At 41.8% G+C, this 26,145-nt stretch overlaps 1 protein-coding gene across 1 annotated transcript in view; it reads left to right on the plus strand.

The window, feature by feature from the left end:
• The window catches only part of wwox (WW domain containing oxidoreductase), a 273,547-nt gene extending 253,264 nt beyond the window's left edge, over nucleotides 1–20,283 (plus strand). Inside the window, exon 9 of the mRNA XM_077222507.1 lies at nucleotides 19,494–20,283. Coding sequence (XP_077078622.1) covers nucleotides 19,494–19,694 — 201 coding nt within the window. The 3' untranslated portion in view covers nucleotides 19,695–20,283. The remainder of the gene's footprint in view (nucleotides 1–19,493) is intronic.
• The last annotated feature ends 5,862 nt before the right edge of the window (nucleotides 20,284–26,145 follow it).

The raw sequence follows: 26,145 nt of genomic DNA on the forward strand, positions 1-26,145 counted from the left end.
CTGTCCATAGCCAAGCTGAGATCTACTCTAAATGCAAAGCTTTTTTTCATTTTTGGCTCTGAATTGGCTAATCCCAGTACTAGTTTGGCCCAGGCCTTTAACACGAGCACAGAGCCCCTCTTTTCGCTCCCTCATTACTCTCCGGGAAAAAGCGCTAAGTAGCACGACAAGCTCGGCTAGTCACGGCGTATTACTCTGTCAGAGCGAGCGCCCAGCGCTCCCAACAAATAGCGAACCCTGTTCCTCCTCACAGAGCTAAAGGAGAGATAGACTGAGAGAGAGAGGGTCATAACTCTAGTCCGCACGCTTCGTTCACTCGCCCCTCTATTACCTTCCCAACCAAGGTCACACTAATCAACTCAATTACCAGTCCTCTCCGACATTTTCATAATGTTTTCTGCTAGTTGCTCTCCTGTGAAAATGACACAGTCTTGGCAAATTAATATCATTACTATCCGCGCTTAATGGTGCTGCAATACTTTTTTATTTAAGATCAAGTCCCAGCAACGACCTCCACGGACCTACGGAACGAGAAGAGATGGAAGAGAGCAGACGAGGAAAAGCCAAGTGACGAGGGCGTAGTAATCAAAACGGTTCGCAAAAAATTGCACAAACATTTCCTGTTCTTGTTTGGCCAACAGACCCGTCATTATCTTCACTTTATATTATATGAACACTATATTGTTCACTTTTACTTTCTCTTAGAATTCCCTTGCACTCTAAAAAATACTGGGTAACCCAAGGGCTGGGTAAATATAAGACAGAACATATGTTGGGTTAATTTTACCTAGCAAATTGGGTTGTTTATTTAACCCAGCATAATGGGTGATTTAACCCAGCATAGTTGATTATTTTTTACTATTATACCAGCTAATTTTTCTTCTTTTTTTTAACTTCATACATAAGTTAATGTCTACGGATTAACCTAAATCCTCTAAACTTTTTAAAATTAGCTGGCTTGCATGATTATTCCTTTATTTTCAATTATATTTTGCAGTATAGTATATTTTATAGAATTTTTATTACATATTGCCAACATTTAAGCTCTTTTATTAAAAAATATTAGAAGTAAAAAATAAACATTTATAAATAATTCAAGTGTAATAGACCGGTCTCTGTTGCATGAAATTAAATGATATACAGCACAATGATGAATTTATAGATAAAATAGAATGTACACAAACCTGTATTTTACCGAAGAAATGCACCATTTTGACGGAGCTACACTGCTCTCTCCTGAATAGGTCGCAAAAAGCCCGGGATAAATAACTCAATCCCTGGGTTGTTATGTCTGACCCAAGATCTGGGTAACACAAAAACTACCCAAACACCGGGTTGTTACGTCTGACCCAAGATCTGAAAAAACACAAAAACTACCCAAACACTGGGTTGTTACATCTGACCCAGGAGCTGGGTAACACAAAATCTACCCAAACTCTGGGTTGTTACGTCTGACCCAGGAGCTGGGTGACACAAAAACTAACCAAATACTGAAAAATAAAGCAAAAGGTTCATCCCAGGATTTGGGTAGAAAAAATAACCCGAATAAGATTTTTTTTAGGGTGTGTAAAGCTGAACTACACGCTGAACTACGCGCACAATACCAGAAACACATCATATGTGTCTCTGTAATTCACTCTAAGCATTGTCAGGAGGAGATGATGTCATTGTGCGGGTGAGATCCGGCTGATCCGGCTCTTTCTGACGCAGGTTTGGACTGTATTGTGTCAACACTTCTCTCTCGCTGTTGGAAAATAATCTGTTTGCTCAGTTCATTAACTCCACTCTTCCATGCTCCGCTGCGGCGCTAGCTTCTTACCTTCAAGTCAAAAGCTGAAAAAAGTCATTCATATTAATGAAAGTTTTGTTTAGCACGGCCACTAGTGCACATTTGAGATTGATGGCTACATTTTGGAAAGGGACAGTGTCGAAAGTGCAGGATATCTCCTTTTTTTGCCACAAAAATGAATTGAAAAGCGAACAGAAATGTCTTTTGCTCAGAGGTGCAATAACCATGTTAAAAGACTATGGTTCACCCAGTGCTCCTGACTGATGCACTGAATGGCAGACGGGATGATTATTATTGTTGTTGTTGTTGTGATGGTGGTTTAGCACAATAAAACTCTTACAAAAAAAAATGGGGGGGGGGGGGTGTTTCTACTTAATTATATCAGATTTGGTCTCAATCCATTTCCTCTCTTCCCTCGCTACTGTCTCTGTCTAAATAAAAACAATAATTCATGAATCCCAAGCAGAATAAATTTGTGAAATTTAGCTTTTTCTTTTCAACATCAGAAATGCATTCATTGTTTCCTGACGAAAGTGTTTCGTTTTTAACCATTACCAAAAATGACAATAAAATTGACTTTTCCTTTTAAAAACTGTTGTATATAATATAGTGATTGAGTATGTTTCATGTGTTGCAAAAAACAGTTTCATTTGAAGTTCTGCTCTGAGTCAATCAGGTTTGTGTGTGTGTGTGTGTGTGTGTGTGTGTGTGTGTGTGTGTGTGTGTGTGTGTGTGTGTGTGTGTGTGTGTGTGTGTGTGTGTGTGTGTGTGTGTGTGTGTGTGTGTGGAGTTTTTTCAGGTTGTCTGTCTCTCAGCTTGGAGTCACAGGTGTGATAATGACTTTATTAAGGGAGACACTCCTGAACACTGCTAATGAGAGACTGAGTGTTAGTCGTCTCTCTAACACCTCCTGTGTGTGTGAGTGTGCAAGTGCGTGCTCTCTGCATGTGTGTGTATGTGTCTGTGTGTCCGTGAGTGTGTGTGAGCATGAGTAAAGGAATTTTTCAGGACAGCAGCCCCAGTCTCAGAGCACAGGGGGTCTTATGAGACCAATTAGGGAGGAGTGCGCACTGAAGAAGAAAACGCACACACACACACACACACACACACACACACACACTGGAGGAGAGAGCACCTGTCTTTGGCCTTATTAATCCACATGTGTTCTGCTGGACTTGACTGAGTTGAGCTGAGCTAGACTGGGACTCTGAGCTGCTCGCTACCGTCCCAACACCACCATTACACGGCAATCAGGTGCACTGATCACACACTAACTCCACCGCTAGCCTTAGAAGAGAGAAAGAGAGAGAGAGAGAGCTGCTGCTGCTTACTGAGCAGGATACACTCAACACTGCCTTCTTAAAAATAGCATGTCAAACGGTGCATTATGCAGTGATAAACTTTAAGTAGTACAATGCTTTCTTGTTTTGTTCACAATAACCACATTATGTGTACTTTTTTAGTTTTTTTTTATCTTTTGAACATTGACCAATTATAATTTTGGAAATAGATTTTTCATTTTAATTAAATTTTGAGTTACACTTTGTTTTACCATGCAGTGGTGTAAAGCGTGGGATGCAGTGGTGTAAAGCGTGGGATGCAGTGGTGTAAAGCGTGGGATGCAGTGGTGTAAATCGTGGGATGCAGTGGTATAAAGCGTGGGATGCAGTGAAGTAAAGCGTGAGACGCAGTGGTGTAAAGCGTGGGATGCATTGGTGTAAAGCGTGGGATGCAGTGGAGTAAAGCGTGGGATGCAGTGGTGTAAATCGTGGGATGCAGTGGTATAAAGCGTGGGATGCAGTGGTGTAAAGCGTGGGATGCAGTGGTGTAAAGCGTGGGATGCAGTGGTGTAAAACATTGGATGCAGTGGTGTAAAGCGTGGGATGCAGTGGTGTAAAGCGTGGGATGCAGTGGTGTAAAGCGTGAGATGCAGTGGTGTAAAGCGTGGGATGTAGTGGTGTAAAGCGTGGGATGCAGTGGATGGGATTCAGTGGTGTAAAGCGTGGGATGCAGTGGTGTAGAGCGTGGGATGCAGTGGTGTAAAGAGTGGGATACAGTGGTGTAAAGCGTGGGATGCAGTGGTGTAAAGCGTGGGATGCAGTGGAGTAAAGCATGGGATGCAGTGGTGTAAAGCGTGGGATGCAGTTGTGTAAAGTGTGGGATGCAGTGGAGTAAAGCGTGAGACGCAGTGGTGTAAAGCATAGGATGCAGTGGTGTAAAGCGTGGGATGCAGTGGTGTAAAGCATGGGAGGCAGTGGTGTAAAGCGTGGGATGCAGTGGAGTAAAGCGTGGGAAGCAGTGGAGTAAATCATGGGATGCAGTGGTGTAAAGCGTGGGATGCAGTGGTGTAAAGCGTGGGATGCAGTGGAGTAAAGCGTGGGACGCAGTGGTGTAAAGCGTGGGATGCAGTGGTGTAAAGTGTGGGATGCAGTGGAGTAAAGTGTGGGATGCAGTGGAGTAAAGCATGGGATGCAGTTGTGTAAAGTGTGGGATGCAGTGGAGTAAAGCGTGAGACGCAGTGGTGTAAAGCGTGGGATGCAGTGGTGTAAAGCGTGAGATGCAGTGGTGTAAAGCGTGGGATGTAGTGGTGTAAAGCGTGGGATGCAGTGGATGGGATTCAGTGGTGTAAAGCGTGGGATGCAGTGGTGTAGAGCGTGGGATGCAGTGGTGTAAAGCGTGGGATGCAGTGGAGTAAAGCATGGGATGCAGTGGTGTAAAGCGTGGGATGCAGTTGTGTAAAGTGTGGGATGCAGTGGAGTAAGGCGTGAGCAAAGTGGTGTAAAGCATGGGATGCAGTGGTGTAAAGCGTGGGATGCAGTGGTGTAAAGCTTGGGAGGCAGTGGTGTAAAGCGTGGGATGCAGTGGAGTAAAGCGTGGCAAGCAGTGGTGTAAAGCGTTGGATGCAGTGGTGTAAAGCGTGGGATGCAGTGGAATAAATCATGGGATGCAGTGGAGTAAAGCATGGGATGCAGTGGTGTAAAGCGTGGGATGCAGTGGTGTAAAGCGTGGGATGCAGTGGAGTAAAGCGTGGGACGCAGTGGTGTAAAGCATTGGATGCAGTGGTGTAAAGCGTGGGAGGCAGTGGTGTAAAGCATGGGAGTCAGTGGTGTAAAGCGTGGGATGCAGTGGAGTAAATCATGGGATGCAGTGGAGTAAAGCATGGGATGCAGTGGAGTAAAGCTTGGGACGCAGTGGTGTAAAGCGTGGGATGGAGTTGAGTAAAGCGTGGGACGCAGTGGTGTAAAGCGTGGGACGCAGTGGAGTAAAGCGTGGGATGCAGTGGTGTAAAGCATGGGATGCAGTGGAGTAAAGCGTGGGATGCAGTGGTGTAAAGCGTGGGATGCAGTGGTGTAAAGCGTGGGATGCAGTGGTGTAAAGCGTGGAAAGCAGTGGTGTAAACCGTGGGATGCAGTGGAGTAAAGCGGGGGATGCAGTGGTGTAAAGTGTGGGATGCAGTGGAGTAAAGCGTGGGATGCAGTGGTGTAAAGTGTGGGATGCAGTGGAGTAAAGCGTGGGACGCAGTGGTGTAAAGCGTGGGAAGCAGTGGAGTAAAGCGTGGGACGCAGTGGTGTAAAGCGTGGGATGCAGTGGTGTAAAGTGTGGGATGCAGTGGAGTAAAGCGTGGGATGCAGTGGTGTAAATCGTGGGATGCAGTGGTGTAAAGCGTGGGATGCAGTGGTGTAAAGTGTGGGATGCAGTGGAGTAAAGCGTGGGATGCAGTGGTGTAAAGCGGGGGATGCAGTGGTGTAAAGTGTGGGATGCAGTGGAGTAAAGCGTGGGATGCAGTGGTGTAAAGTGTGGGATGCAGTGGAGTAAAGCGTGGGACGCAGTGGTGTAAATCGTGGGATGCAGTGGTGTAAAGCGTGGGACGCAGTGGTGTAAAGCGTGGGATGCAGTGGTGTAAAGAGTGGGAAGCAGTGGTGTAAAGGGTGGGATGTACGCTTTAATGAAAAAATACGTATGTGCTCGTTGTACTGTATTGGTGTATTTAATATCGCTCCCAACATTAGTGCCTGACCTCACTAATGTCCTTCTAGAAGAATGGTCAAAAATTCCAATAAACACTAAACCTTGTGGAAAGACTTCTGAGATGAGTTGAAGCTGTTATAGCTGCAAAGGGTGGAGCAACTCCATATTAAACCCTACGGACGTAAAGGCAGACGTCCCAAAACTTTTGGCAATATACTGTGTGTGTGTGTGTGTGTGTGTGTATATATATATATATATATATATATATATATATATATATATATATATATATATATATATATATATGCTGCAGATCTATTTAAGAGATGAATTGGTGAATCGTTTTTGAATGGTCCATTGCGATGAACTAATTCTCCCAGTGTTACAGCCTCACTAATAAAAGGAGGTGTGTAGATAAAAATATAATTTCTTAGTTTTTCTCCTTTGATTTTGGCTGAAATAAGAGGACGCGTGTATGTGGCACAGTCGACGGCCCATTATTAAGCCACTTTCAGATACCGCACTATCAAATATCATCAAATCGTGCCTTCAGCCATACTTTAGCATATTCCCTTGGAAAGAATATAATGACGTGAAGTGAAGGAGAGAGAATGAGCGGAGGGTTTTTGAAGTGGACACAGGTGCAGAGGATGAGAGACTTTTAAGCTCCTTTATCAAACCCCAAAGACCTGCAGTCACAACCAGACCGGACTCTTTTTTTCCTGACTTTCTTTATTCCAGTGACCTGCAGTCATTACCTTCCGTGGAAATGAATGAGCAGGGTTAAATAGCTGCCAATTTCTTCCTCCTTCAAAGATCTTTGAGAGCAGCGAGTACGCCCAATAAACCCACACCCCTCTAATGTTTTATTCAGCTCATTTCAGAGCGCCGCCGAACGCCCGGCTTTAAGCTGATTTTCCGATTCATTTTAAATCCCGTCGGCATGCAAAAGTTCTCCTCTTTTTACAGCCCCCCATTTTAATGAATAGATGTCCAATAAGGACTTTTATTGTCTTAGCATATGTTGCTTTTATTAGCTGAAAATAATTACGTTCTTCGGATCACCTCGGAAGTCCTTCTGAAAGATAAAAACCAGATAGTTTCACAGTGGCTGCACAAGTCCTTCCGAGTCCAATCGTTTTCCCCCTGGGTGCTCCTTGTCCTAATACCCCCTCCCTTCCCATTCCCGTTCCCGGTCCGGCCCCCGCCTCCCTGGACTGACACATGCTCCATCTTATCGGGAAGCCGGTCCACACCGGGGCTATGATGTTCTCCTGGAGAGACTCCTGAATGATTGCCACTTGAACTGTGTTTATTTCCCAACCGGCTCCATTTGTCAGACTGTGTCCGATTTCACTTTTCTGGGTTTCTGTGTTTGCTTTGAGTCGAGACCGCCGGCACTTTATTCTGAAAGGAGAGGAGGCTCTTTCACAGTGATTGGCCATTACTTACACCGCTGTGAACCCAGTCTGAGCGCTAGACACCCTCTTCCCTTCTGCCTGCCTCTCTTTTAGTGGTCAGGATGAGTTTTTAGTGTCTCGGTGACTGTCAGATCTAAAACCCAGAGAAAAGCCTCATATCCAGACAGGACTAGGAGGCTTGTGTGGTTGATGTTGTCCGGTTTGCCCCTGCTGATGACCTCAGGCAAAAATCATCTTTCTGCATTGACGGACTTTCAAAAGTGTGTATTTTCAATAAATAAAAGTTAAGGTGTCATGTGTGCCTGTGGCTCTTGAGTAATAGATCGAGTTTAACTTTTGAACCTGGAACTTTCTTTTAAAAGTTTAGGGTTTAAAATCTGAATTTTTAAGCTTGTATTTTTTCTTTATTGCACATTAATCCTTTCATAGAAAAAGCTGTGTATTAGTTGCACCACAAGGTTGTCCATATATAAAAGCAAAACTACTAAAACATTTGCAAAACTACTAAAACATTCTTAGTTTCCAGCTGAGATGAACACTAGAGGCAGTAAAACACCAACAACTTTTCTTTTTCACACAAATTATGATTACAGGGAAAGATTATTGATTAAGAAATACTTATTTCCACACAGTTTCTTGTACAATAGTTATGTTATGACCTCAAAACACTTTTACCATAATTCATGATTTGTAAACTAATGCATTTTGACATTTGCATCTCCATATGTAGGCTCTTTCTCTTTGCACGTGAGATGCGGAGCACTTTGGTACAAGTCCTGTAAAACGTGATTTGTGATAGAAAAAAAGCTCAAAGACTTGTAGAAGCAAGCGCAAAGGGCATTGTTGCCTCAGCAAATGTGTTTTTATCTCATATTTGCTTGTGTTAACACTACTGGTTGGGTTTAGAGTAGGGTTTAGTGTTGGTTGTGGCGAACAGGACGGCCGAGGGATGTGAGAGAACGGCGCAAGGCCGGTGGTGCGATTGATAATGAGCAACACCTGTGAAGCACACCGGTCTCGCATCTCTCACGGAGGAGCGGAAGCATAAAGGGGGAGCGACGACGTTGATGATCGAGAGAGGAACAGGCCTGTATTTTAGTTGTGGATTTTTTTTTTTCCGTATTTGTATTTTATTTTAGCCAGCAGTCGTCCGCGAGGGGCTGCTGGCGGTATTTTGGTTTGTTTGTTTTATTTTAAATAAAGTATATTTTGATTGTTCGCCGGTTCCCGCCTCCTTCTTCCCTGAACATTGCTACACTGGTGCCGAAACCCGGGAAGAGGGAGGAACGCGCTGTCAGAGAGTCCTCGCCGCTGTGGGGAATCCGCGGTGCCATCGAGCATGGTGCGCGAGTCGCCGCCGCTTGCCGTGGGCCGGAGCCTATTGCCATCCGCCGAACGAGGGGAGGAGCAGGGAGCGGGGGAGGAGCGGCCATGGACACTCGAGGCGGTGCACTGGAGTGAGTTGCCAGTTGGACGGTCGAGCTCGCTGCCGACCGCCTGAGTATTGGAGGGGCGGCTGCCATTCGGGAGGGAGAGGAGGAGTCGCCACCGCTCGCCGTGGGCCGGAGCCTGCTACCGTCCACCAGCGAAAGGGAGGAGCAGGGAGCGGGCACTCCTACCGTCTGCCCAAGGCACCCGAGGAGCCGTCGCCGTCCACCGAGCGGCGGAGGAGCGTCGAGCCGTCCACCGAGGGCCACCCAGCGTCACCGCCAGGCACCGCGGAGGAGATCGCCCAGCTGGTGGGGGACCAGATGGCAGCGCGTTGTGGGAACCGGACCAATTTTTTTTTCCTCTCTCCCCTCTCTCGATCTGTCGCTCCTCATGCTTCCGTCTCCGTTTCCCTCGGCTTGTCGGTCCATACCCCCCAGGGATCGCCGCCGCCGGGGGGGAGTAGGCACAGGCTCGTGGGTACCCCCCCCGGCCTGTGAGGGGGGTTCGCCACATGGGGGTATGTGGTGAACAGGACGGCCGAGGGAGTGAGAGAACGGCGAGAGGCCGGTGGTGCGATTGATAATGAGCAACACCTGTGAAGCACACCGGTCTCGCATCTCTCACGGAGGAGCGGAAGCATAAAGGGGGAGCGACGACGTTGATGATCGAGAGAGGAACAGGCCTGTATTTTAGTTGTGTTTTGTTTTTGTATTTGTATTTTATTTTAGCCAGCAGTCGTCCGCGAGGGGCTGCTGGCAGTTATGTTTATTTTCGGTAGCCAGCAGTCGTCTGCGAGGGGCTGCTGGCGGTATTTTGGTTTGTTTTATTTTAAATAAAGTATATTTTGATTGTTCGCCGGTTCCCGCCTCCTTCTTCCCTGAACATTGCTACATTGGTGCTACATTATTTTCAAACATGATTTAACCTTTCCGTGCCACTCACTGAAATTTCATTGCCAAACAACCAGCATAATAAAATATTGCCAGATTCACATTCATCTGTTTAGGATGAAATTCCTACTATAGCAATAACATACTATATTTTGCTGAAATGTAAAAAAAAAAAAGAGCTTGGGTTGTTTTATGATTATAAAAAACCTTTTTTTTGTTTTTTAGAACAATATATACTTATGATATTGCATTAATCATGCAATAGCAGAGCGTTTATTAAAGGGATAACAGAAAATGTCATCATTCACACACCGGGTCAGTCCAAACACATATGACTTTCTGTCTTCTGTAAAACACGACAGGAGACGCTTTGAGAAATGTGCATATTGCTCTTGACCAAGGCCTGTCAAGATTTTAAAAAAGCATCATAACAATGTAGTGCATGTAAAACTGATCCATACAAAACATGCTTCGTGCTTTCTGAAGTCAAGTGATAGTTTTGTGTGTGAAAAAAGACTGAAATGTAAGTAGTTTTTCACTAAGATCTTGCCTGTCAGCTGTGGTCCCCATTATGGAAGCTTGTTTCCGCCACTGAATAAAACATTTTAAAAGATAATTGTGACTTTTTATCTCACAATTGATAGTTTACATCTCGCAATTCTGACTTTATTTCTAAGAATTGTGAGATATGAAGTCATAATTGCATAATATAAACTCACAATTCTGACTTTTTTTCTCGCAATTGCGACTTTATATCTCACAATTCTGATATATTTTCTCAGAAGTGTGAGATATACAGTTATAATTGCATGATATAAAGTCAGAATTGTCAGATATAAACATGCAATTCTGAGAAAAAAAAATCAGAATTGTGAGACAAAAAGTTGCAATGAACTTTTTTATTGTTTAATCTGTGGCGGAAACAAGCTTCCATAACCCATTTACTTTCATTGTATGTTAAATAATTTGTGTTCCATGTAAAACAAACAAGTACAAGTCATGAATGTGCACACATTTTTATTTATGTAAATCAATATTAATAAATGTTGTGGTCGAGGGAATACTTTCATTTTTAAAACAATAAAGAGCTGAAATATAATGAAGTATGAAGGAAGATCAGGTGTTTGGCCGTGTAAATCTCTCTGCACACCTCGCCAACACGAGTGTTATCCCTCAGCCTTGAGAGAGTGAGAATGGGTTTGTGGGAATGGGCTCCAGCATCAGGAGAACGAGACTCGGGGGAGAACGAGGGCGCCTTTCCCCATTCCATTACACACAGGCCTCCGCCATAATGAAGGCGATTTTAATAGGATTTAATGCATGTGGCGGGGCAAGGTCCTGCTACCTTATGGCCCTGACAAAAGAATATGAGAGTGTAATCATCAAGCCTCATTCACTGGCAGTCCATCATCCTTCACCATCCTTTCCTTCTGGAACTGAGAGAGGTTATCCAGTGATACTGAAACGTCGGTCCACCTTTTATCATAAAATGGTTATAATGGTGATTCTGAGCTGTTAGCTCTGCGTCTTTCTCCACTTTGCCTGATAATTTCTCTTCATCATACGTTCTGGTGTCTTTCTTGTATTTTGAATTACACATTGTATTGGGGTGTCTGTAAACTTGACAGAAAATGTCCTCTGACTCGATATAGTGTTCCTTACAACTTACCAAAGATCCAGAAATGCAGTGGAATCATGTTTCCTGATTTATATGAGCCTGATTTCAAATTCGGGGAAATACATGAAGCAAATTTGCCTTATATAATTACAGTATAGGTGCATCTAAATCCATGTGATCACTTATATCAATGTAATATTTATCATCATATCGTCCAGCCCTAAAACTTGTATAGCTATTCTGTCACTGTTTATTTAAAAACATCAGCAGTTGTTAATACAATATATAACAATACAATATATAAGTTTACCCCTAAATTCAGCATAATGAGACAAAATGATAATTGCAAAGTACAGTTGTGTCTATGAATTGCATCGATCCATTTGCTTCTCGGTTCTGCAGCTTTTGTCAGTCATAAAATTCAAAAATGTACCTCAGATTTCTTGTCTCGTTTTAGATGTGTTTTGTGTGTTTTTCACACTGAAAACCGATGCTGCCGCTCAGTGTTTCTGCCGCTCAGTGTGTGTGACCGCAGTCACTCCGGCCGACGGGGACGTCACACACATGAACCCCTCTATAGACTGACTCTCTTTTTAGTCAGATTGGTAGCATAATGTGGTGCCTTGACCTCCATTTTGCCTTGACCTCCAGGTTGCAGGTTCACAGTTGCAGTGTAGATGCACCATAGTGTTGTCTGTCTGTTCATCCGATTGCTCTACGGCTGTGTACATTATAGAGGGGGAGGGGGGGAGAGAGAGAGATAGAGAGAGAGAGCTGGTTTAATCCCAGCCCCCGCACTCTGAAAAGGCCATTATTCCTGTGTTTTTCGGGCCACGGGCCGTGAGGTGTGTGTGTTGAGAGTTTGTGGAGTGTGATTTGTGGTGTAAATCCTCTCTCCGGCGGTTCATTGGGCAGAGAGAATGGCAGTGGCTCTGTTTACTCTTTACCCAGTGTCCCGCTCACAGCTGGCCGGAGCACGCTCAGATGGGCTGTCGGCTCCGCGAGAGAGACACACTGAATGCTAAGGTAAACAAAAAGAGGCGAAAGAGGGAAAAACAGATGGAGAGAGAGAGAGAGAGAGAGAGAGAGATGAACGGGAAAAACCTCAATGTTGCCGGGATTGGTTTTTCACGGTCTTTTGTGATAGAGATTTGACTTTTGGGGTTTAGATTGAGGATGTTCTCTGGAAAAACAAGATCTGTGAAACTGTATAATTGACGCTTTTTTCCCCACAAAATGTTATTTTAATCGAAGCAATTATAATGTCCACCTACAGTATTTCCACTTACACCTCATTAAAACCTACATATATATATATATATATATATATATATATTTCTTTATTTGTATTTTTTTTACAGTACACTGCAATCTCCCAGCTTCTGGTATCAAGACCGAGATAAATATAACAGTCTGCACTCTAATGTAGTTTTATTCGTTTCATTTCTTATTTAATATTTAATAATTTATTTTATTTATATAATTAATTTTATTTAATATTTAATAATTTATTTTATTTTATTGAGCTTCTAGTATCAAGTATAACAATCTGCACTCTAATGAAGTTTTATTTTATTTTTTCATTTTATTTATAATTAGTTTTATATATTATTATAAATTAAATTAATAAAAAAATATTTCATTATATACATATATATATATATATATATATAATATTTTCTTTTTCTTTTATTAACAGACATTTCGGCTAAAAGTCTTATATAACGTTGCACCGTAAAATAGCTTACATTATTAATTATATGATTATTTTCTAGCCATTTCATTAAATCTACATAAAAATGAAAGAAAGTAAATGTGTAACAATTAAAATGTAAACATAATTCATGCCAAAATTGTCAGTAACCGTGTTGGTGATTTAGCGTAAATTAAGCTATAATTAAGAGGATTGTTGTGAACTGATAAAAAAAATTATTTCTTGTAAATGAAGGAAAACATTTGTTGGATCGGTCATTTTTACAAGCTAACAACAGGTTTATTTACAATGTGTAAATAATAAGAAAAAGGATATATATATAATCACTTCCCGTGTTACATTTCATGCTACACTAATTGATTTAAATATCAGTTTGCTGTCTAAAGAACATGGGAAACGTGCCGTATTTGTTTTGAAAAAGTAACGTGACAGTAATCAGTTCGGTCCGTCGTGTCAGTGCTCTTCCAGAGAGCTTTCTGAGGGGTTTACTCCTCACTGGCAGAAGGCCAACACATTGTTGTCTATTGTCAATTTTAGTGTTGAACTATGGGAAATAATTATGTGGCACATTGATGTGTAGGCTCAACAAGAGTCACTATCAGATCGAGTTTTGCTAAACCATCCTTACTGAACAACACATGTAATGGCAAAGAACCGAAACACTAAACATCTTGTTACAATGATTATTTATTAAATTTAAAATATCTTTAGCACAGATTAAAAATCAGACACCTGCAACTATCATGGTCGTCATGAATTGAAAATAAACATTCCTAAAAAAACAGTCCCTCTTCCTCCACTGGATCCATGATCTCCTTCATAGAATAGTCTCTGGATTAGTTATAAATGTACAGGTCATTGCATAGGGCTGAGGCAAAGATCGCAACATTCATCACCGCATGGCCATTCCTGCAATATACATCACTTAAAACAACTAAAAGTGCTCAAATAAAAGGCATTTGCCTTGTGTTTGGCTGTTACAGTCAGGAAACCAGGATACACTTCATAACTGACAAAACAGCTGGAACAAAATACCAATAAAACACACATAATAATTTGTTATTAATGTTCTGTGAGCATATGAGGTTTGGTTTTGAAATGAAGGGCCATGGTTCAAAATTCACACAATTACCATTGTTCATCCTGTTGATATGGTGTTTGCCTCAACCCTCGTACAGAATCTGAAGGATAACTAGAAACATGGGGGAAAACTGTGGGAATGACAGCCAGATAAAACTGCTTATATCAAAATAATCAAATAAAAATCACAATTTTTCACATCTGTTTATGAGATCATGTTTATTTGACCAATTGTTTTATTATGTTCCTTTTTCTTAATTCAGTTCTTTTTTTTTTAGCACATGCCATATGCGATTTTGATTATAAAAGTACCTGAAACAATTGCTAGAGTGTCAGCATGCATAGCTGTTCGATATTTACAGATGTATGTACAACACAGAGGACAGCGGAGGTGACGATCTCTCACCACGACATGAGACGGGAAACTTTACACACATTTCTTTTACTTAGTACATGCAGCAATGGTGGAAAATTCAACACAACCTTTCTAGAAACAGAGGGATATTACTGTCAGCCAGGACTGAAGTGATTCTCTGCTGATCACATCGTGATGCTCTATGTGACGGATACTCTATACTGAGCACACCGGGAGTGTGTGTGTGTGTGTGTGTGTGTGTTGGAGGAACTACATGGGAGAAGATTCACGCCCGTTCACGGATACTGGGATACTAGTTAATGTCTGCCAACTATAAACTCTCAGCCGGCACAGGGCTTTAATACTGATGGTAAAAGAGGAATTAAATCACAGTTTGTACACTAAATACAGTCAGATTTCACCAGGTGTGCTGTCACATGACGAGGGCGTCAGTTCTGGGTTAACAAAGATAAGGCCTGACATTTTCTTTCAGGAAACATGAAACACCTGTAACGCTTAATCAACAGAAGCACGCTTACACTACACTCTAACCAGACACTATGAACATTTTTTATTTTAAATATACAATTATGCAGAGCAGGTTTTTAGACCAATGAGATTTCACGATGGGCGGGGCTTCCCATCACAAAACCGCAGAAGTAGAAACCAAGCAAGGAATAGTCCTGTTGTTTCATCACACCTGATGTTATCATCTCAATTATTTATTGCTAAACAAAACTACGTATTTGGATCTGTATGCATGAGGTTTCATATTGAACATTGCCTTTGATACAGGAAGACGTTATTTTGTTGTTTCTTATTGCAGGACTTCTGAGATAATGGAAGTATCTAGTGTCCATTTCTGTCCTTTGTTTCTTTAATTATTTTTTAAAAGAGGATGAATGTGTTGCTCTTTGTTTTTATTTGCTTTGGTTTGGTTGTCAGTATTGCTGCAAAAATGATCAAACCGTTTGGATGTTTTCCTCGTAGTTTGAATACCTGTAATATGATGCAGAATATGGTTCATTTAAGTATTGAATACTTCTGAACTGGTGGATCATGACCCAATTTGAGTACAGCAATGAAAAACAATGCTAACTATATAATTGTGCATGGTAAGCAAAGAAAAAGAAGAGTTTATCAGTTGCTTGTCTTTTACTATTGGCGTCAAATGCCACGTGTTCCATGTTAATCAATTAATCCATGGGTCACTTAGTAAAAACCAGAAAATCTAGTCAGATACCAACATGCCTCATCCCCATCTTTGGAAAAACCATTATTAAAATCATGTAACATACACACATTTTGTACTACAAACAATTCTAGTTCTGTGTTGGGATGTCACTTGAAGTCCAGTTATAAATCTTGGGTCCTGAAGCAAAACCAGTTGAGAACCACTGCTTTAAGTGATCAGTAGCTCTATTGCTATCGGTTTTCTGGGCTGAGCGGTACCGGGTCCAGCATGCTAATGCGTTTTATCATAAAGCTTATCTATCCAAAAGGGCCGTCAGGGTCAAGCGCCAGGAGGTTCAGCATAACGGCAATAAGATCCATGTTCTCTTATTCAGTCTGACAATCCAATCTCCTACAGCTAAATACACCAAAGCGGAGGCTCATGGTTAGAAACCCTATTATTGTCCCACTGCTAACGGATAAAGGGAATGGTGTTCCAGTCTACAGCCTCAATGGATCAATCGCAGATCTATATTTAGTGAAGATGCATCTGAGAGAGCTTGATGGGAATGTATTCAAAGTTGATATAAAGCACATGTACTAAACCCCAATTGAACAATCAAGCCGACTGTACTGCTGTACTTCAGATGGCGATTACTGTAATAAAGTCTCCTAAGCTAACTGCTAGCTCTGTTTTAGCCCTATTCAGTTGGCGCAGCTCTTAAATGGGGCTGCTGGGATTTAACCATGTGTTCTCCCTGCATCTCACATCCGCTAGGAAGACTAGGCAGGCTTTGGAAATGGGCTAAAGCGCATTTGGAAGTTGCTTTGTATTCATTTCAGCCCATTGTTTGGCTAAGGGACGGCAGCACACTAGCCAGCGCTGAAATCGCACTCCACATCCATTAGCGCTGGTAATCTCAGTCACGCTAGTCTTCACAGTGTGTCATTACAGAAGGCATTAGCAGAGCCAAGTAGCGTGATGCAATAGAGCTTGAGAGGAGTGTATTAGCGTTAACTTTGAGCTGTCGGCACTGTATTCTAATCAAGGTGAGGAGACAACAAGGACATATGAAGAACATGACACTGTTTTTTAAGACCCTGCTGAAGAAGGAAAATACACTTCTTTAACTAGCCTGAGGTTTTTTGCTAGATACCAAGCTGGTATTCAGTGGTAAACCAGATGAACGCCGGTCTGGCCAGGATGCGAGACCAGATAAACCACATCAGGCTGGTTTAAGCTATTTTTGCCGGCTAAAATAAAAAAGTTTGTTCCAGCTTAGCTTATGCTTAAAACATGTACATGACCGTGAAGTTATAAAATATTTGGGCATTATGAAAATCAATACTTGCAAACCATTCCTATGGTTTCTAGACCTATATCCTGGGTTTGGATTTCAGAGCACATTTGTTATTCCTAATGAGCTAATCGAAAGCTAGGAGGCATTTTGGGCAATTTGCTCAACATCTAGCTGATTTTCCTATCAGTACGTCACCTTAATAAACAGGGAAATATTTTCACACAGCTTTGAACATGTAACATAGTTACATGCACTTTTTTGTGCATGTAACTACGTTAAATGTAATTACAAGAGCAGTGAATCCATAAAGTGCATCTTTGCATATTGACTCACTGCGTTGGGTTCGCTAGAGGGGTTGAGTGACATTTTTCTGTCCTTTCATATTCCCAGCTTCAAATATGTATTAACTTATCACTGCACAAGCAGGTAAGACTCCAGAAAGATCCATCCTTTTGATGTCATGTTTATTGCCGCACTAACCAAAGCAACATGCAGCATCTGTGTACTTCAAAAGACGCTCGGTCCGCCACACACACACAGATACAGAAAAACACACAAACTAGAGTTAAATGGGGATGAGCGCACTGAATATCTGACTACAGCCTTGGCTTTCTTCCTGCTAGTTTGTGTGTGTGTGTGTTTCTAACAAGCGTTCTGTCGCAGTCTTTGCCAGCTTGAGCTACAGCTGTTGATTTGGCTCCTTAAACGAGCCAATGTCTTTGTACTGTTGCACGCGTGTGTATTTGCGTTCTGTTTAAAGAGTTGGCCATCGGTGTACGTCCCTGTAAACGTCTGCCAGACGATCTCTAAACGTTGGCCTGTGCTTTTTTCAGATCTGAGACGCTCCTGCACTATTTGAAGATAAAGCGGAAGTCCATTTCTTGTGCATCTCACAGAAGTTAACTTCCTGCAGAAGTCGTGTGTGAAGTAGCGCAGGACGGTTTCTTCTGTGAGAGGAGGGACATAAAAAACCAGTCTGGAAACATTTGAACTGCACGTCGGCTCTAATTCTGTCTGACATGTTTTTCTTTTCCTCTGAATCTTCAGCCCTCTTTCCCCGAGACAGTTAAAACACCCAGGATAGCCAACCGTCCCCAACAATTAGACTCTGATCAGCTATGCGGAAAAGTGCAGAGCATCTGTGAGACGTGAAGAGTCATTTGTTTTGGTGTAAACAATCAAACCCGAGGGCACAAACAAAATAAACCCTAAAAGAGGCTTGACTGGGGGCGTACATGTTGTGTTCCAGACACAAATGACTGATTTTGATGTTTCATGAGGATTTTTTTAACGTTAAGGGATGAGGAAGGAATTGCTAGACTGGCCTTTAAACCCTGGCAGAACACTATGATACCGCTATAATCTTAAACTATTAAAGCTAATTAAAGCTTAAGTGTGTCTTTTTTATTTTTTTATTTGAATGTGCAAACTGTTTGTTTGAGTGTCCACTTCTGACTCAGCCAATGGTGGGGCATTGGGGACTACATGTTCTACGACAACAGAAGACGGGAGGACTGTTTTCTGCTAGTTTGGTGCTGAAATAACACACTTCAAATTTGCACACCACTTCATCTTGGAAAAGTGATTCCAGCAATTGCTTCCTTTCTTAAGGGGGGGTTCACACTGAAAACGGTCACTGTCACTGGACTTCAGCGGATTGTGTATCTTGCTTGTAACCAAATTTGAACTCGCCAAAAGGTCTGTGTCACTTTTGTTGCCTCGGATTGACAAATCTCATTGAAAACGAATTACTTCCAGTTGCTTTGTTTTCGGTAAACCGCTGTCAGTGTGAACGTCCCTTTAGAGCTTTCCATGAAGCCTGACCATTCCTGTATGCGCTACAGAGGATACTGGGATTTGGGTTATGTGTCTCCAACCTGTCTTGAGTGTCTTTCAATTTGATATCTTTGTGCTGGATCCCTTTTTTAAGATTTAAATGTGTGTTTGTATGTGTATATAAGTCTACACGTAGACGCCTTCTCCAGCAGTGACAGAAAGTCCCCATTGACTCAGTGACATCCAGAAATCCCTTTGACATGAGATGAATGGACAGTTTTGGCAGGCTGCCACACAGTCGTCTTTACAAGACTTCCCCAAAGCACTGCCTTTCTGCTATGTACAGTATCTACAACTATACTGTTTGTGTGTGTTGATCATTGTCTGGTATTCTTGGCAGGTGTACAAGAGATATACAATAAACCTGCCACTTGAGTGCTTCTCAGTTCAAGTTTCTGAGATAATATATCCTGTTTTTCCTACTTATGGAGGAGATACCGGCAAGTGCATGTCATTACTATTGTTCTCGGTTGTTTTCCTGCTAACCTTTGAATGGATAGAGCATTCAGACAGAGTGAGGATTGAGTCCACCTTAAAAGCTTTTATAGAACTTGCCAGAATTGAACACCATAAACCAGCTCATCTTGGTGGTTTCTAGACTAGAATTTGGCAGGTACCTATATGACAACATGCAGATTGTTGATAGCCATGTGTCCATTGTACAAGTACAACAGGAACTCCAATTGAACAAGCTGACAGTCTGTCCCATGGTGTCTTCTGACAGGCTGTGAAGCACTTCCCCTATCTCATTATCAGTTTTAGGGGGGGAAAGCAAGTCTCAGATGGTTAGAGGTGTCTTTGGTATTGCCCCGTCCCAGTTTTTGCGACTGTCATTTTCTCTGTGCAGGAACAAAAGTCTTCATTTTTGCTCACATTGCTTCAGTTTATTCTGATACTTTTGTTTTTGTTTCCACAGCAACAGGGAGCGGCCACTACGGTCTACTGCGCCGTGGCTCCGGAGCTGGAGGGAATCGGAGGGATGTACTTCAACAACTGCTTCCGCTGCTTGCCCTCTCCACAGGCCCAGGACACCACAGCCGCCCTGAGCCTGTGGGAACTCAGTGAGAGGCTCATCCAGGAGAGATCCACACCCTCCTCAGGTGCTCGGACCCTGTGATCCCGCAGGGTCGCCTACATGAACATTACGGCTACGTAGAGGATTCAGGCATTGGGTAATCATTGAATGAAGGGGCAAAAACGATGAGAAGATGCAATTCTAGACTGTACAAGGATGTTGGCAATCAAGCTTGGAAGTTATCTGAGAATCGGAAACTAGAACCACACGGGCTGGGACTTCTACAGCAGATAAAGAGATGCAGAGAGACAGCGAGAGATTCAATTCAATTGTGTTTCTCTCATTCTCAAAGGCGTAGTCACTCAATCCTGCATTAGGCTTTAACTAGGTCTAGATCACTCTATAAATGTCTCCTTAACAAGCAATAATGTTTGAATCATCTTTAGAAGGGGTCTATATGGTTTAAATGGATGTTTATGGCATACAAATACTCATATGTTTGGAGATCAATGTCAACCTTTACGTCTGTACAGATAAAAATGTTGAATAAATGTAACGGCGTAACCTACAAAGACATAATGCAGGAAATGTACAATTTGTGAACTATTTACAAACATGGTGTTTTCACATTGGTAAGAATAAGCCTGTATTGATATCCTGTACACAATATACACAAACTGCTGTTCTGAAAGAATCTGAAAGCTGTTGTCTTTCTTGACCCCATCTGGCTGGATCCTCCCCACCATCTTTTACAAAACGCTGGGCTTAATGTTGAAGAACAATAAAACAACATCTGGTACGAGACCAGGAGGGCTGTCGGTGGCAGAGACACAGAAAGAGTTTGAGTCCATGTAGTGTGGAAATATCTGGTGGAAGTTCCTTTTCAAATTCCTTTTATTGTCCGGATTGCATCATCAAACATGCAGGGATGTTTCAAGGCTTTCCTAATTTGTTTTTCATTGTTGGCGAGACATCTGACTGTAAAATCAGGATAGAGTCAGTAGAAGGGGATTGTGGGTAAGGCTGAGGAATGGCACTCAGGTTGATAAAGGGTTTCTGATTTCTCTCAATCCTCTGTCATCTTCCTTCTCCTAATCGTTGTCTTCATCAGGGGTTGATTTTGGAGAGGTTGTGCTTTGTGGCAGTCTAGGAGCCGTGGGTCACCCTAAGCCAGAAGCATTCCAGTGTTACACTGTCTGAAAAGAAAGAGAAAATTATTTAAAAAAATTAATAATTCAAAATAAAAACATGACTTAATGTTTTCGTATACATAGCTGGGGGGCTGAATTTTTTGATCAGCCTTTCTGAAGTAATTCTCAGTGCTATTTATTTGAATAATTTCAAATACATTTTCTTTTTGTCTCCATCACATCTTACATTGTTTTTGGGCCTTAAAATAGTGTTAGTGCAAATAGCACTGAGAAATCGGATTCATTTTCTCAATCAGTTTATGAATCATTTCAAGTTAAAAAATAGGATTAACCTATTAATTTTAGGCAGATTTAAAAAAAAGTTGATTGATTGAATCAACTATTTATTATGACATCATCAAACATACATCACATCAATTATCTTAAAGTGAAGTGATTTAGACATGCTTTGTTTTTTTTTTGTCAATCAACACAGACATCACAACTAATAAAGGATGGATGCTCATAATACACTGGACACTGTTTTACACACTACATGCATTTGTTATTTTCAGTGGTGAACAGTATGCATTGTGAAAACCAAAATAGCACACGTCTTTTATATTACACCCCAGTAATAAGGACTTCTCTGGGGATTTAAACCAAGAAAGTCTCTTATCTCGTGACTCAGGGGTGAGCGAGTTTCCCCGGAGTGACATAAGCTGAACCCTTCTTCGCCTGTGTGTTTAGTGAGGCTTTGACCATGACCCGGAACAACTCCATAAACAAACCGCCTGTCACACGCATTACTCACTCCAACAGAGTAATTGACACATCAAGAAACCAATCATAAAAGAGACCTGTCCCGCCCTTTCACGCTTGTGCGGCCAGTGGAATCAATAACCTGGACCAGCAGACAAGGATAAGAGCGACTCCAGCACGTTTCCACACCAGAAAATCAGACGACATTTCAACACAAATGCAACACTGAACTGGTTTAGTGCGTCACCAATGAAACATGCTAAAGTTGTACAAAATATAAGCTTGATCTGTTCCCAACATGTGAGAAACCCAGCATGTGATCTGAAGAACTGATTGTGTAATGCTCACAGTACATTCTCTCCTGCACAAACAGGGTTGCATAATGTACATGTAGACAGTGTAACCTTCTCCGTGCAGGTGGCCTATCTGTGTTTGCTCCCACACACACTCACACATACTGTATAAGGAGACCATGATGCAATGCAGAAATTGAACACACATGGATTGGGGTACGATACCAAAAGATGGACAAGGTGTTCCCAGTATTCCTTGTACATCCAAGGGAAAAGAGGTTGTCTGAAAATATGCTACTCATAAACAAACAAGCTTCTGTATTTTCGAGTTGAGCGTGTGTGGGACTGGAGGTGGGGCTGCGCTCTATTTCTGGTTCCACTCAGTCTCTTCCCTGTTCTCGCTCTCTTTCTTGTTCTATCTGTTCTCTCCAGAGAGGTAGAGAGGTCTGGGAGAGGTAGAGGCAGTAAAAGTGTCACCGTGTAATGAATGGGCCCCTGATGGAGGGAGAGAAAGAGAGTTGGAGGGGAGGAAGAGGAGAGACTGGTTGTTATTTGTCTGAGATTGAGGGAGGATAGCTAATGATGTGAGGCATGTAAACCTGAAGTGGCACTAAACCATTTGTGTGCATGTGTGTGGGAACCAGTGGGACCGTCCCGCTCCTGGATAACGGGAGATAAAGTGGGAACACAGATGTAGTGTTTCTGGGCCAGCCAGGTGTCACATACTGTATTGTTTGCAAATGTCTGAACATAGATAGGAAAGCTTTCAGTAGCACAGTCTCAACAGGGGTACCACTCCGCAAGTCTTTTCCAGGGACACCGGAACCACAGGGATTCTTGTAGTCCACATCCCCGTTGTCTGATTTTATGTTTAGTGACTTTGTTCTCTTGCACTAAAGCACATTTCAAACAGATAAAGGTACCGGCTTATCCCTACAGTAAGGCAGAAGTCTTATCCTAGTGTCTATCCGCGAGTCTACTAGGAGCGGTAGATCTGCACTTGATCTCTGCATTGAAGTCCATCTTCTATCAAACTCTCCACTCTGGTGATTTATTGAGGTTACATGTTTTAGAGAATCTCGACTCTTCATAGCCGTTGCAGTATCATTTTCCCATAGAGCAGCCATTAAACACTTGGCAAAGATTGACAATCGCCTGACCTACAAAAAGGACACAAACCTTTTCTAAATGCGTCTTAAATGCACAGAGAACAAAAAAAAACCCAATAATAACATGCACTAAACGATGTTGACAGTGTGCCACAGGTGGCGTGGCATCTGAGGTTTCTGCCTCAAGGTCTTCTGGGAAACTGTTGGCCCTGTGTTGGTTTCCATCCTGTACTCAAGCCTCTCTACCTCCAGGGAAGTCTGGGTGGCAATCATTCGGGTTTTATGACCCTTTTCTGCCTCCCTAGCAGAAGCAGCAAATGCTCAGCTGGGTCTAGACAGACGCTGGTGATATCATTCTCCTCAAGGCATAGGTTGGCGTACAACAAAAACAACAGCTTTGCCTCCAGAGTTGTGCCAAGTCTGGCCCCAATGATGTCTTGGATACACTAGTTGTTAAACAGATACAATTTTATTTGCCAAACTAGACTATATAAGATGTAGATATTTGGGAACCAGCCATATGTTGAGAATCTGCAAGGTATCTTTCAATAAGTCCACCATCAGAGTTTGATCGAGAGTGTAGTCAGGCTGCGATGGGCAGGTAAGTATAGGCCAATACCAAAAAGATCTTATCCTCCTTTTAAGTCAAAGACTTGTGTAATCCAAGCTTTCCTTTTCCCAAATGCCAGAGAGACATTATGTGAAAACCTGCAAGAATGATCTCAACTGCTTCAATAACCATGCGTGTTCTGCCAAGAAGACCTTTGTGTCTGAGGCACCGGAAGATTCATGAGTGGATGTTTTTCTCGTTTCTTCAACAGAGCCTTATTGATCATTGTATTGGAATCATTAGATAGTAAATCAATGCTTTTTCTTTCTGCACACTGCACAAGTGCACCGTTTTTCTAAGGCCGGCCTTGATCCTCGAAACAAAAATGTATAGTAACTCACCTCACTTTGTTCCACAAATCAAGCTTGAATAATCTTTATATTTCACAGTAACATTCAACTACCATATCTTATGACCCCCCCCCCCCCCCCCCCCTCCTCTACAAATTTGTTTTGTACCTATTTCATAATGGTTTTTTTATGTTTGTTTGGTTGTTTTAAGGGGAAAAAATTGAAAGTACTATGACATGATTATGATAAACATTTAGTACCATGTTATATATCATAATACCACGGTATTACCATCATCTATCATTAATTACTTTGGTACTTTTTAGTGTGTCTAGCTTGAAATAACTGTCCGGTTGTGGTACACACCATCAATGCAGCAAGAGCACAAATATACCCAGATTTCCGCAGGAAAAACTGTAATGTAAAGAACTTCAGTGTTACTGATATGGCAATAAGCATCATAGTGTCCCGTCTAGGACAGGCCGGTGTAGTGATGCAAGACAAAAGGTGACTTTCAGAGGTAAACGGATCTCCCATTGACCCCAGTATATGTCTGCATCACTTCCTGTACGCACAGCCCTGGCTGTAACCAAAAGCCTTTCCCTGAACACTCACAATATATCCGCTTAATCTACCCCCATTTACAATGACACACTCAATCTGTATCACTCTCCCATTCCCTCTGCCTGGTCAAATAGAGGAAGAGCGGCATCATGACATCATGTCCTGTAACAAAGCCATCATGGCAGCTGATAGTGTGCGAACGCATGCCTGATCTCTGACCGGTTCGCTTCGGGTCTGATGGCTCCACATCTGTGGACACAGAGCTGTACCACATGCCAGGTGTTTAATATCAGCACTGCGTGGTGCAATTACCCCGCAGAAATGAGCTTTTAATTCCGTTTTATTGGCCCAATATTGCTTCTGGTGTTTAGGTTTTTAAACATTATAATTAGTTTTGAAAAGATTGGTCGACCTCATTCTATTCCACAATACCCCATGGCTTTAAACAATGCTCAGCGGTGGCATGGATGCAGGTTTCTGGAAACGCCTGGGTTGCGGTGAAACACGATTTTAATAGCGCAGTAGAGCTTTGAGACAGCTGGCTAGAGAAGCACTTATTGGTGAATATGGAGAATTAATGCTGCTAAAAATATAAAAAGAATATAATTTTAGAGTTTTGGAAACAATTTCAGTAACCTATTTATGCAAAATGAACATGCAATAGATGGAAAAAAGCACTGAACATTTAACTAGACAAAATGTGCTGATGCAATAAAACTATCTATCTATTGCAGGGCTTTTAAATGCATTTATACTGTATGTGGAAAAAGTAGTGTGCTTTTATAAAGGCAATCAAAATTAATAAACTAAAGGCGTCACAGATCATAGTATTAAATGAGTTACTTAGTTTAAGTATTAAAATATGAGATAAAAAAATTGTTTTTCCACAAAGCGTTTTTTCCTACTCAGGATATATTTTGTTTTGGATTATATATTATTGCTTTTTTATCTCTCTTTTTCACAAAACCAAGTAGATTTCGTTTAAATTTGCTGTTAAAAAACTCAAATTTCCCGGTCTGAGACCCCAGTTTAAAACACAAACAAGCACAATACATCAATCTCTTAATCCAAATAGTTCATTATTCCATTGAAATTAATATTGGCTTTAGGAGAATAATTACATCTTATTCTTAAACTTGCACAGGCTTAGTGGGCTGTGAAATGCCAAAGTGTGTAGATATTTTTAATGAATATGATCAATCGTACGGCTCTCGGAGGAACAGATACACTCGATAGAGAGATGCGACCCGGAAAATTTATGATCCACGGCCATCCATAAACTGTCACCTCTCCAGCGCTCAAGATTAGCATGTGATTAAAATGTAGGTCAATATTTATTAAGAGCCGTTATAAAGTCAATGTTGGTTTTATGAAATCCAGTAGCTGACTGCAAGAGAAGTTTATGACTAGATAACACATTTCTTTAGAGCTAGTGCGCACTCGGAGGCTGTTTATAGCAGACGCATCTATATTCTGTTTAGTAAGGAAATCTATTTTTTGCAAAGTTTCATGTGATGCTTGTGGGTGAGATTTAAAGTAATGGAAACCGCTTGCTATGATTATTCCGGGAAAACTAGTTCGCTCCGAAAATTAAAAATACTTGTGTAATTTTAAAGCGCTCAGACTTTTTATTTCAAAATGAGATGTTTTGTAGAACGTTCACGCTGCTCTTTTCCTTGCAGTGAATCTGCCAAGATCAAAAAAGCACCATAAGGGGAAGATTCTCAGCAAATAATGTCAGTTTGTTCCCCATTTGGAGTAATTTTATGGTGTTTTTTTTTTTTTTTAAGAGTTT

This window comes from Siphateles boraxobius, unplaced genomic scaffold (assembly GCF_051911475.1).
Source record: "Siphateles boraxobius isolate OS27281-9 unplaced genomic scaffold, OSU_SipBor_1 88, whole genome shotgun sequence".
In the NCBI taxonomy this organism is placed as follows: domain Eukaryota; kingdom Metazoa; phylum Chordata; class Actinopteri; order Cypriniformes; family Leuciscidae; genus Siphateles; species Siphateles boraxobius.